Source organism: Mirounga angustirostris, unplaced genomic scaffold, assembly GCF_029215605.1.
Source record: "Mirounga angustirostris isolate CCGP_5_RB_7025 unplaced genomic scaffold, mMirAng1.0.hap1 SCAF_5, whole genome shotgun sequence".
Taxonomy (NCBI): domain Eukaryota; kingdom Metazoa; phylum Chordata; class Mammalia; order Carnivora; family Phocidae; genus Mirounga; species Mirounga angustirostris.
Genome location: NW_026991713.1, coordinates 11,926,207 through 11,939,852, shown reverse-complemented (window position 1 = coordinate 11,939,852; position 13,646 = coordinate 11,926,207). Strand labels below are relative to the sequence as shown.

The 13,646-nt window shown below is 42.1% G+C and overlaps 1 protein-coding gene across 18 annotated transcripts in view; it reads right to left on the bottom strand.

Moving 5' to 3' along the window:
* Window positions 1-13,646, bottom strand: part of RBFOX2 (RNA binding fox-1 homolog 2) — a 279,715-nt gene that overhangs the window by 146,678 nt on the left and 119,391 nt on the right. The window contains exon 1 of one of the 18 annotated variants that reach the window (XM_045872623.3): window positions 1,246-1,303. The exons of the other annotated variants lie outside the window; for them this stretch is intronic. Within the exon in view, the coding sequence (XP_045728579.1) occupies window positions 1,246-1,260 (15 nt within the window). The 5' untranslated portion in view covers window positions 1,261-1,303. Of the gene's footprint in view, window positions 1-1,245; window positions 1,304-13,646 lie in introns of those variants that run through there. 18 annotated transcript variants of the gene reach the window in all.

Sequence of the window (13,646 nt, the reverse complement as noted above, 5' to 3'; positions counted from 1 at the left end):
GCTCACAGGAAGCTAAAAACTACTTAAAGCACGTAAAGTGTGTTGGAGAATTGACTTCTTACAAACGCTAGAAAAATCAATAAGAGGAGGAAATTACATTTCAAGGTCATATTCAAATATGAAGGGAGAAGCAGGAAAAGAAGCCCCTCCCAACACACACACACACACACACACACACACCCCGTCTGTGACCAAGCTCCATCTCCAGAAACCTAGTTAAAAGTCTGCCTTCTGATATTTATAAATTTAGTCGGCCTGAGCCAAGTAGGTTTCTGCAATTCCAGACATCTAGGCTGAAGGGCAAAGGGCAAAGTGAAACTTTCAAAAGCTGGCTAGTAGCCAAGGGCATCACCTCGAGGAGGCTCCCTTAGCAACACACAACAGCTGTCTGCTCAAGAGAGGGCGCCGCCATCTTTGCAAGGGGCTATATAGATGCTCTTATTTTCACAACTAAAAGCAAGGGTTTTTTTTCTTGTATTATTTTCCCTGTCATTCCCCTGAAAGTTATCACATCTCACAATTTCAAAACCTCTCCAATCCCAGTATGTTTCTCTTCATCCCAAATTACAATGTCATAGTTAACAATAAATTAATGTAAGGTATTCGTTCTTGGCAAATATAAAATGCTTTACAATGTCTGGTTATTAATTACTATTCTAGCTACTATAGATTTGGTTTCTAAGTATGGGCAAGTCACTCTGTGTGACTTAATTACTTCCCTCATAAAATTTCATAACAACAGTGACCTACTTCATAAGACTATTGTGAAGGACAATAAAAATTATTAGATAAAAACTTATAAAAGCTCATTCCTAATTAAGAATCATGCCACCCATTGGCTCTTGATATCTAAAGAGATGGTTTGATTATCAAAGGCAGTGCCCCCAAAACAAAACACAGGTGGATGGTGACCCACCAGGAAGACCGCAGCTCCTGAAGCGTCTGGCTTGTTTCGCCTGCCCCATCTGCCTTCTCCAACCCTACCAGGCTCAGGGGATGACACTGCACTGGGAGCTCACCCTCACGCCTAAGTCTAACGAGATAAACAACATTTAGAACAAACAAACAAACAAACCCAACAATGTCACAATCACTGCTAGGTTTCAAAAACCTAACACCTGGGAGTAGAAGGGGACGTGGCAGTCTGTGCTGAGAGGAGGCCGTTTGTGCTGGAGCCGAACCTCGCAGCTTTCCACTCCTTATATGTGCAAGTGCAAGCCCGCACCCACAGCACTCTGTACTCACCCAGAGGTACATCATGTCAGACCCGGCTGCTCAAACTCAGCGGTCAGTTGATCCTGGACTGCAAAAAGGCACTTCAGTGAACTGTAGGAAAGGAGGTGCCAGAGTGGGGGGGGCAAGGGTTCGGGGTGGGGAGAAACCCCCCCAAATCACTTGAGTTTAAAAATCTACAAGGACCGGTCTCCTCCCCCCTCCTCCCTCCTCTCCAGCTGACTGTTCTGTTGTTCTCTCTCCTCCCTTTCCCCCTCCCTCTCCCCCCTCCCTCTCTCCCTCTCCCTCTCTCTGGGAGTTCCCAGCCCCGTGTGTCTGAACCAGAGTGTACAGCACTCTCTTTCTCTATTTGCCTTCAGGGAATCTCTCTCTGTCATTCTACTTCTAGAAACACAATCATCACTCACAGAGATTATTGCAAAAGGCAGGGATGGGTGGGGCTAGTAATAAACCACCAGCACCAGTTTCTAATGCTAGACACAAACTAGTTTAAGATGGGTTCTTTAAACATGAATGAAGCAATGAAAACACTATGCCCTCTAAGAAGATCAAGGGGAGCTGAGTCAAGTTTCCCCTCGGTCCAATTCTTCTGGAGCCCCCCTCAGAAGCCAAGCACAGACAGAACCTGCTCAGAGCCTGTATTCCCTCCCTGCAATGCTGGCCTTACGCCACTCTTCTCAATAATTCTGAATTTAAAACAAGAAAAATTACATATAAACTCGAATAGGCTTTCGTCTTTTTTATCACTGTTGCCCTAGTTCAGATCAACACAGCCTCCTTTCTGAAGGGAGAGAGGACAAGCAAGGGCTTAGCGTCACATGGATTCTGAGCCCCTAGCATGTTGCAGATTCTTTACTAGGCATGGGGACAGTGCAGGGGACAAAGCATGGATTTGGAAGCTGGGTCCACAATTATTATTATCATGGCCTAGGGAAAGTTATTTAACCAGACTAAGCCCCTGTTTCCTCAACCAAAAACTGCGTACAGTACTCCTTGTGGAGTTGTTGTAATTAGATCAAATGATAGAACTGTGTAAACTATCTGTCAAGCTCCTGGTGACCACATTTCCTAATTTAGTGCAGTACAAACGCTTAGTAAGTGCCTCCGATATGCCAGGCATATTTTGATCCATTATGTTCAACAGTGAACAAGTATCATCAAATCATCTGTCCTAGTGGTTTTGATTCAGAAAATAGCTGACTCCTCCATACACCAGTGCCCATGCTCTTTCCTTACTTCCCACCCATTTCTTGCATGCTCAAATCCAAAAGCCCACCCCGGCTGCACATGATCCCTCCCTCCTCTTCGAGCCTGGCGTTTGTAACATGGCTTTCAACATTTCGGCCAGTGACTACTGCATTCCTGTACCGACCAATCTTAACTCCTTTATCCATATCTTTCAGGGGAGAGCCCATCTATTTTCGGCCATGGAGTCTTTTGCATAGTACCTAGCACAGAATAGGTGCACCATATACTCTCAAAGGATTCTGTGTTTTGGGGAATATTTTACTCCTTTAACTCATTAAAGAAGAAACAACATGAAACAAAAAAACAAAAACAAGAGGCCTACCACCTTCCAGCTGCCTCAGGGTTCTGTTCCCCTCAGACATGTTGAGACAGCTCCCTTCTGCTTGTAAAATCTTCAAGTAAGGTCTGCAAGCCTCACCCTCAAGGCAGGCCTTGCGCAGGTACAGGTCCACTTGCTCTCCCCTACTTAATCCTTCCCCACTGTAATGCTCCTCTATTAGGGGCCTGCTACAGTGGAATTCCTTTTTCTCTTAGAGTAGAAGTCAAATCACCTTTCCTTTTCTTCCCCACTATGTGCCTTCTGCCAGAGAGCTTATAATAAATACCTTTTCTCTCCTCCCACCTTGAACTCCCAGCTCATTTAAACTTGGGAGAGGTGGGGCAGGTATTCTCAGCCTCACCCAAACCTTTTCTTTTTCTTTATGCAGAACCTCTCTGCTTCCTCTGAAGGCAGGATTACCTCATTTCCAGTACAAAAGAGCAGTAAGAACTTCCAAGTCTAAACCTGAGACAGCCTTTTTTTTTTTTAATGGGAAAACAAATCTTGACTTTCTATAAACTGTTACATCCATAACCGATTTTTATATGAAACTTTCCTCTCTAGTTTCATAGCCCATGCCCTAAATCTTAAGTCACCAGACCTCCCTATACTCGGTTCTTAATAACTGTATTAAAATCACACTGTTAAGCGATTATAGTCTTTCAAGCTCTTTGAAGACACAAAATCCACTCGTTCATACTTAAGCAAGTATCAAAAGAACAAATACAATAGAATTTCGCATATTGTCACTTTATGGTGTTAATCTTTTAACCAAGTTTGGGATGGGATAAAGATACCCCGGCTCTCCTGGAGCAAAGAAAGAGAAAAACACTGGAGAAAAGAGGTCCTCCACACAAAATAAGCAAAGTTCAAATATGTCACCAAAACCCAAAAACGACCTCCAAAACACTCGTAAATGGCCCCATATAAACTTTGGAACCGCAGGGAGAGTTCGTGAATTCCTAAATGCTTCTTTTCCTTTTTTGATCGTAATTTTAAAAACTGGGTAAACAGTCTGGGGAAATCAAACTCTTGTGTTTTCTTCACACACACACCAAAAAAACTCCAAAAACCCACAGGCAAGCTAAGCGAACCTTCTTCATTCATGCTCCTGCATGTCCACATTTCCCTACCTTTAAAAAAAAAGGGGGGGGGGGGGGAAGAAAAGGAAACAAAGAGGTTTATCTTTCAAATTGTCAAAGTCAAAGGAGGAAACCTACGCTTTATAGCTACACAGGATTAAGAGACACAAAAGTGTAACAATTCCATACTACTAAGACACTGAAAAAGATCAGTCTTATATCACACATAGGATGAAGACGCACACATACTTCATTCTCTCAGGAGAACATTTTATCAGGCTGCGTGACTGTACTCTGAGGCTTATCTGCCTGTATATTCGTTCAAAGGAGAGAACATGTGAATTGGAGCATCAGAGAAGGAAATGTCCTAGGGAAGGCCCACAGAGGAAGTCTGGCATTCTTGCTTCTGAGAAAGAAAAAATCAGATTACCAGGGACAGCAATATGGGTGCTGCCGGTAACTCTAACCTGACAATGCATCTTGAATTCCTGCTTCTGAAAGTGCCGTCTTTTGTAATGTGAAGAGTCTGGTGGGCCAGACTCTCAGAGAGGATTTAGAGCCACATTTTGTATTCTCTGCCACAAAGTCTAACAATTCAAGGGACTACATGTTTTCTGCAAGTTTCTCTGTGGGTGTAAAAGGCTGGTGGGGGAAGTGTGCACATCTGGGGAGCCAAGGCAATTTTGTAAAAATATACCTTAGAAATCAGGCACTGAAGATTTCCAGAAGGAATCCAAGATAACCCTCTCTACATAATTTATATTCCTTTCACCTTCAGGATGGGTAGAGACAATACAGACTCACCACAACACTGAGCTATAGAAATGGGCCACATGAGGTCCAAATGAATTTGACTTAAAAAAAAGATAAAGAAAAAAAAAAGGTGAAAGAATAGGGCTCTTTTAACCTTGCCTCCTCTCAGCTTAAAATAGCAAGGATTCCCACAGGGCAATTCTCTGAAAGAATTTTGCTACTCAAAATATGACCCATGGACTAGCATCAGCAGCATTAGCATCAGCGGGGAGCTACTTAAATATGAAGAATCTCGGGCCCCACCCTAGATGTACAGAACCAAAATCGACATTATAACCAAAGCCCCAGGTGGTCCGCACACACATTAAAGTCTGAAAAGCTGGTCCAGATAGATCACTGTCCTCACAAAGCAGCAGAGACTCATGGAAGAAAGGCAGAGCTATGGTTGCCACTTTCCAGTCAGGGGATTAAACCCCCTCTGGAAGACAAAACTGGGAGTATTCCAGCTGTGCTTACTGATTTCGATAAGACACCACCAGCGGCTAGTACTTAGAACATACTATGTGCCAGAACTGGGCATGCATTTTCTCACTACATCTTCACAGTATCTCTGTAAGGGAGGCCCTACTTTATCTTTTTCACATATAAAAGGGAATTGGGGCTCAAAGGAGCCAAAAACTGAACACAAGTCTGTAGGACTCCAAGACAGTGTCAACTGTACCATACTTATTCACTGATAAAATCTTATCAAGACTGACAAAATCAATGGAAATTTTACCCTGGATATAACCCTGCAGGCTACCTCTGCCCATTACCAAGGTTTCAGGCAATAAATGATAGAGGTGAGGTTGGGAACTCAGTGGACACACGCTGTATGTGAGCTTCCAAAGGCTGCAGCTCTGGTCAAGTACTGTTCCTACTCCTTTGACCGATGTTGTTAAGAGTGTGGTTTCAGAAACCTCTTGTGAACTGTGGTCACCTTCTATGATCTCTGAGTTCGAGATGCACACATGGAGAAAAGAAAGGGTGCTTCCCAAGCTCACCTCTCAGAACAGCTACAGGCAAATTGGGGATTTATTAGAGCTCTGACCCCCAGTGTTTAGGGAATGCAGAGCAACTATCCCTGAAAGAGGAAAATGCTCTGTTTTTCCTTATTATGTTTCAATCATACTCTCAAATAAGCTCCCATACTTCCAAGTTACTCACTCTGGTACTCCCTCCAGTACAATTTCTGCCCTCCTGGGAAGTCCCTATCCCGACCACTTTTTCATTATCTACCCACTCCAGTCATGTCTTCCTTTCCCTCCTCTGTGCAACTGTGATTCCAATAGTCTATAATTATAATCCCTCCCTTGCAAATACCCTCAATCATGTGTCCTCTCCATCCCTGCCACATGGCAAAACTCCAAACCTGGTGAAACAGTTATCTGCCTTCTCTGTGCCTGTGCCCACACAGCTGAATGCTGCTGGAAAAAGATCACATAACCAAGCTGACCGACTTGACTACAAGTTCATGATCACAAAGCTCAACTGGGCCCTGAACAGTGCCAAGCAATCCCACCAAAGCTGCCCTTGTAAGCCTCCTACTCTCCAAAATAACTCTACTCTTATATTCTCCTCCAACCTATTTCATTCTCTCCCCACCATCCGACTTTGAGCTGTTGCTCTATCCAAATATTTCATTTTAAAAGAGAAGCATTCAGAGGCGCCTGACTGGCTCAGACGGGGAGCGTGTGACTCTTGATCTCAGGGTTGTAAGTTCAAGTCCCATGTTGGGTGCAGAAATTACTTAAAATCTTTACCCAAAATAAATAAATAAATAAAAATAAAAGAGAAGCATTCAGACAGTGTCTTCTGTCCACCAAATCTACAATCCTACCTAGAAATGCATGCATCTCCCCTTCCTTATGCTCTGTTACAATGAAGGGAAGCATCCCTTGCATCAAGGCCCATTTCACCTCTTGTGCTCATGCCCCTCCCCAGGCACCTATGTAAGGACTGCACTGCTCTGCTGATCGTCCTCTCTCCTGAACCATCAATGCCTTCTCTATTCATCACTGTCATGCCAGCAAATAAACATACCTCCATCTTCAGAAAACCTCCCTCTGTGACAGGGAAAGTATACAGTGGTGTCACCACTTCGGGGGTCAGTTCGGCAATATCTATGAAATTTTGAAACATGCATGGCCTATGGCTCAGCAATTCCATCTCCAAGGAGCCTAGACAGAAAAGCGCCTCAAGTGTAGAACAAAGTTCATCGTAATAATCTGTAAGAGCAAAAGAACTTTAAAAAAACAATGTCCAATAACAGGTAAATGACTAAATGAACCATGGTTTTTAAAAAATTCTCCTTTAACCCCTTACCTCCCTACCATTTCCCAGCTCACCACTTCACAGTAATACTTCTCAAAAAAGTTGACTACACCTGTCTCTACTTCACCCCTGTTTTCTTCTTCAATCTACTCAAAATAAAGTTTCCAAGCTCTCTACTCCATTAAACTGACTGGTCAATGTCAACCACTTCCATGTCACTTATTTCAACGGACATTTTGCTGTCCTCACTTACCTCACCTCTTATCAGGATTCAGCAAGTTGACAACTTCCTTAAAACACTCTCTTTTTCTAAGCTTCTGAGATACTGCAATCCTGGGGTTTTTTTCCCCCTACATTACTGATTACTTCTCAGTGCCTTTTTCTGGCTTCTCCCTCAACAGATCTCTAAAAAAGAAGTGAAGTGTTCCTTGGGGCTCGATCCTGGGTTTTTTACCTGAGTTATCTCACTCATTCCCATTGCTTCAAATACCATTCACATGTTAATAATTACAAAGTTATACCCCCAGCCTAGATCTCTTCTCATGCTCCAGTAAGACTCTTAACCATCTCACAGACAAGTCCAACATAATGTGCCCCACACTGGGCTTTAATTCCCACCACCACTACCTTGAAATCTAATATATACTTCGTGTTCCCTACCCCACTAAGTGGTACCATCTGGAAATTACGAAAGGCAGAGTTCCTTCCCTGATCCCTCACCCCTCACATGAAACCCATTAGCAAGTCCTGCATGTCTGACTTTTCTGATTTCCTCTACCACCACCTTAACCCAAGCACCATCCGCTCCTTCCTGGACATCTCCAGGGTTCTTCCACTTCTGCTGTGGCTCCCCTTCAAACCTTCACCACAGAGCAGCCAGAGGGAATTTTTAAAACAAAACTCAGATCATATCACTCCCCTGATTCTACAGCTTCACGTCACACTCAAAAATGTTTTCTATCGGGCGCCTGGGTGGCTCAGTTGGTTGGGCGACTGCCTTCGGCTCAGGTCATGATCCTGGAGTCCCTGGATCCAGTCCCGCATCGGGCTCCCTGCTCGGCGAGGAGCCTGCTTCTCCCTCTAACCCTCCCCCCTCTCATGTACTCTCTCTCTCTCTCATTCTCGCTCTCTCAAATAAATAAATCTTTAAAAAAAAAAAATGTTTTCTATCTGGGGGGGCACCTGGATGGCTCAGTCAGTTAAGCATCTGCCTTCAGCTCGTGTCATGATCTAGGGGTCGTGGGATCGAGCCTCAAGTTGGGCTCTGTGCTCAGCACAGAGTCAGCTTGAGATTTTCTGCCTCCTCCTCTCCCTCTGTCCTTCCCCTCACTCACGCGCTCACGCGTGCAGGCGTTCTCTCAAATAAATAAAATAATTAAATCGTTAAAAAAATGTTCTCTATCTGAAATCCTTACAATGGCCTTTAAAAGTCCTACATGATCTGCTAAGTGCCTGCCCCTACCAGTCCAGGGCACGTCATTATCTCACCTTCAATCACTAGGCTCTAAATACACTGACCTCGTGCCAGTTCCTGATCTAGAGCAAGTCCATCCCTCTCCCTGGCACCCCTTAATTCCTTTATTCCCTCTTCTTGAAATTCTTCCTCATCCTTTGCCAGGCTGGCTCCCTCTTATCTTTCAGGCCTCAACTTAAAAACACCTCCTCAATTAAAACTCTCCAGACCACTCTCTTTAGCTGGAGGGTCCTTCCCCATACTCTACTACCTGTGCTTGGTTTATTTTCTTCCTAGCTGATACCAAAATCTATCGCTTATATATTCCTTTGGTTTCTTATTGGTTTTCAATTTCTCCATTAAAAAATAATATTTTGTGTATACCACATACAACTGAGATCTTCTCCTATGGAACATTTTATCTCCTGACTTTTTGTTAGGAAAGGTCAAAGTTATTTGTAGGAGTTTCTGGCACTCAGACAACTGTCTAAACAAGCCCTATAAATAAAGATAGAGCACTACTAATTTTGCCCTAGTAACCAAAAGGACTCAAAGTTTTATCACAACTACAAACCATAAATACATGCCTGCACCAATGGCTTTAGAATATTAGTTTGAAATAATCATAATATTAATATGAAAAAGCAGTTCCAATCTAATCATTTACTTTAAGGTAATCTGAATATCAACATTCCAAATTGCCTCTCTTCCAATACTATAAATTTATTCTGCTCAGCACAATAAAACAGCATCCCGGGTGCCTGGGTGGCTCAGTTGGTTAAGCAACTGCCTTCCGCTCAGGTCATGATCCTGGAGTCCCAGGATCGAGTCCCGCATCGGGCTCCCTGCTCAGCAGGGAGTCTGCTTCTCCCTCTGACCCTCCCCCCTCATGCTCTCTCTCTATCTCATTCTCTCTCTCAAATAAATAAATCTTTAAAAAAAAAAAAAAAAAAGAATCCCAATCCAAATTCCATTATAATCACGCTTGCTGTATAGAAGTTAATTATCTAGAGTCTAGAACCATGCATCCGACACAGCCACTAGTCACTATGTGAATTTATTTAGTTAATACTGAATTTTCAGTTCCTCAGTCACACTAGCCACATTTCAAGTGCTCAAGAACCACATGAGGCCAGTAGACAGGGCAGATATAAGCCATTTCCACTGCCACAGAAAGTTCTATTGGACAGAGCTATTCTAGAACATGGTAATAACCAGGAAGCAAAAGGCCCCCTAAGTACCCAAAATACCAAAATGTTCGTGTACTTTCATCAGCAGGAAAGCTCTGCCAGCCCTTCTCTCTCAATCTATTAATTTTTATTTTAGAAGTAAATTTCTGTCCTGGTTATCTGGCTACTTGCCCACTGAAAATGTGAAAGGCAAATTAGGAAAAGAGAAGTCGGAAGCAGTAAGGACTAAGTACCAGAGGAAAGGGGACTATTATGTCAGAGGCAGCCACATCAGGAGCGTAAGAGACCAAGAGAAAAACATCTAAAAAGCAGGTAAGATATCAAAACGCAGACAGATGTCAAAATGGGACGATACAGTAAGGCCAAACCAGCAGATGCTCCTGAAATATCATCCTTTTAGTCATAAACAAGAATTGATGTAGACAACTGTGTTAAAACCATTAAGAAAAGTGTCTACTATTATACTATGAAAAAGAAATATATAGTTACATAATACCTTTACAAGAATTTATTTCCAAAATAACTTAAACATCTTGGTGCTCAGAGAAGGGAAAATCCTCTCAGGGAGTTGGAATACACCACCACCAGAAATAACTCATTCCTAAAATATTCTGCATAGTCAAATTCAACTCAGTTCAAGCAACATGAACGAATGTTCAGTTCAACCAATATGAACAAATGTTGTTTACAGAGCAGGGACAGATAGGAGAATAAGACAAGATCCTTCTGTTCAATGAATTATGGTTCCTCCATATAATGTAACACTATATAGCCTAGGGGGGTGGGGAGAGAAAGTTCTTAAAATATTGTAATGAAATACTCTACTATATATTTTTAAGTGATAAAAGAAAGGTTTAGTACAATGTATAGCACAGTATCATTGAAAAGAAAAAAGAAAAAAAAATGAGGAATTATACACAAAATGGTAAAATACCCATCGCCTCCAGGGGAAAGGCACCGAGAGGGCTCACAACCAGAATCAGGGAGCAACTTTTCACTGTATGACTATTTTATACCTTTTAAATATTGAGTCATGTACATGTATTATTTACTCAAAACACAATAATTATCTCAAATTTTTAAAAGATTTTATTTATTTAGAAAGAAAGAGGGTGAACGTGCGCGTGAGAGCTAGGGAAGGGGCAGAGAGAGAGAGAAGCAGACTCCCCGCTGAGCAAAGAGCCCAATTGAGGGCTCCATCCCATGACCATGACGTAAGCCAAAATCATGAACTGGATGCTTAGCTGACTGCACCATCCAGGTGTCCCTTAAATTTAAAAAAAACCGGGGAGGCAAGTTCTCTATCCCCAAGAAACATATAACCTAATGGCTTACCCAGCTTCAAAAAACTAAAGGACTAAACACCTAAATATTTAATTATGTTTTATTCTTACTAAAAAAGCTCACTCTCTATTTGAAATTTCAATTAATTGATTTCAAAAAACTCAAAGTTGAACTTGAAACAGAAACTGCAATGATTCTTATTGCTATCTCATATTAATTTTTGAAAAAAATTTTGCATAAAAATGTCTGCATAAACATTTCAGGAACAAAAACATCTTACTGGATAATCCAGCAGAGATTGGTTGAAAAGCTCCCAGGAAAGCTACAGAACGGTCTTTTGTTTTTTTTTAAGATTTTATTTTATTTATTTGACAGAGATAGACAAAGCGAGAGAAGGAACACAAGCAGGGGGAGTGGGTGAGGGAGAAGCAGGCCTCCCGCCGAGCAGGGAACCCGATGTGGGGCTCCATCCCAGGACCCTGGGATCACAACCTGAGCAGAAGGCAGGCACTTAACGACTCAGCCACCCAGGCGCTCCTAGAATGGTCTTCTGTACCATGTGGGAGGCAAGGTCAGGTCACTCAGATAGTCCCTGAGGGGAGAATGCTGGTGGTTTCCCAATATCCTTTCTTTCATTTTATCTTGGTAACAAAACCTCAGTTTTCATTCTAGGATATTACCATATACACCTTACAAAAAAAGAACTATATCTCCCAACCTCCCTTGCAGCGAGGTGTGGCCGGCCATAAGACTAAGTTCTGGCCAATGGGATATTAGTAGAAATGTTATATGAGACTTCCGGAAAGTCTTAAGTGGGGAAGGAATAATCGCCGGAGCTGTAGTAACCATATGGGCCACATCCTATGGACAGAAAAGCAAAGAACAGTAAGGATACTGGATCCTTGCTAACCATGGAGCACCCCATCAGCCCTGCACTGCCTACTTTCAGACTCCTTTTTTTGTGAAAGACAAAAGAAACTCTCTCTCATTTAAGGCACTTGGTGGTGGGGGGGGGGGGTTCCTGTTATATGAAGCTGAACTTAATCCTTAACCTTTCAATAGTAAGTTATTTTACTATAATTTACAAATCAAAATTCAATTTCATTTGAAACAAGAGAAAGCTCTATGCACATTAATAGCATGCACGCCTGATAACTATGACAGAAATTATCAAAGAATCTTCAAATGTCTAAACTGGAAGTCTAGGCCAAAAGATCAACTAGTCTATCCCCCTAACGTACTGTCCCTAACCATTCCACACCAAAATGATAGAAATACAACTTTAACTTAACAATCCTGGATTCCAGTATGAAAAACAGTCAAATGTACATATATATATATGTACATACATAAATGTATATATATACACACACTCTCTCATTTTCATCATCTATAAAATAGGGGTAATAATGCCAACATCACAGGGATACTGTCAGACTCAAACCAAATAGACTACGCTAACTACTCTGTAACCAGCGCATTGTATCTATCATTACTGTTGCCAAGTACTGCTAAAACAGCCCATTGGTAAGTGGGAGTCACAAAACAAAAATTACATGAAAGCAATTACACAGAAACTCGGGTTTGGGATTGAAGGAATTCCATGAACTTGGCAAGCCCGCTTCACCAACTTTCTTATCTCTTTACCTTTCAGAAAATACTGTATCAGGAATCTCGGCTTTCTTTCTAAAGTACTGGGGGGAAAGGGAGAGCTGAGTGGTTGTAAGGGGAGAAAAAGAGGCACAGTAATAAAAGGGTTAAAGCAGTCAGGGAATGTGGCACATTGGAAGTATATAACCCTGTTCTAGCATTTCACCAACTGTCAGGAGGCAGTCCAGCAATTTTTAGATAGATGTTAGCAATGGTTTACTTCTACAATGTATTCATTCAAAAGAAAACACCAAATACCGGCATACAGCTTCTACAGAGTATGCAGAACCCAGCAATGAAAGTGGGATGCCGGATTTGAGAAATAAGAACAGGCGAGTTCCAGATACAAAAAGACTTTCTGTAACCTGTGAGTTCAGGCGCAGGCAGTCTGAAAGAGAGCAAATAAGTCACTTCCTGAAGCCATTAACTCGCCTTTGAAACCATTTCTGGGGACGACTTTAATCCAGGCCCACGTTGTGCATGAGTCATACCGCACTGTGTTGTTCAACTCATTGTAGTTTGCAAAGTATTCCCTGGTCAAATAACTTTGAGGAACATGCTTTAAGCAATTTCACTATTTGCCAAATTTCAGCTTTTCATAATCTTCTAAGAGGATACTGAATTAATCGATGCTTTTTACTAATCTCAAATACACTCACAGGAAGAAAACAAGCTATCCAGGAGTGTCAGAGATTAGCTGACACGCAGACAGATGCCAAGAATTTGCCGCACGTTTTAAAGGGCTACAATCAGGATAACAGCAGCGTGAGAAACAAAGTCAGACATCTTGAAGGTTTTTATTCCAAGAAGGGCTATCAGAGGTATTGCCAATTCACATGCCATCCTCCTCTGATTGGCCATACCCAAGGTGCTTTAATTAAGTAGTATAATTTCTGGGGAATTAGAACTATTCTACCTTCCCTAGATGACACACTTATTTTATAATGCCTGTTTATGAGTCTGACACATGACTGGGGGTTGAGGGTCTTCTGACCCAGCAGTTAAAATAAAAACACCATCTTCTGAGAAGGTAATCTATCTAATCCATGCTAGAGTGAACCAGACGATTCTATCCCACATCTAACAGATGGCTTCAATATCAAAGTTCTCCCAAAAGATAG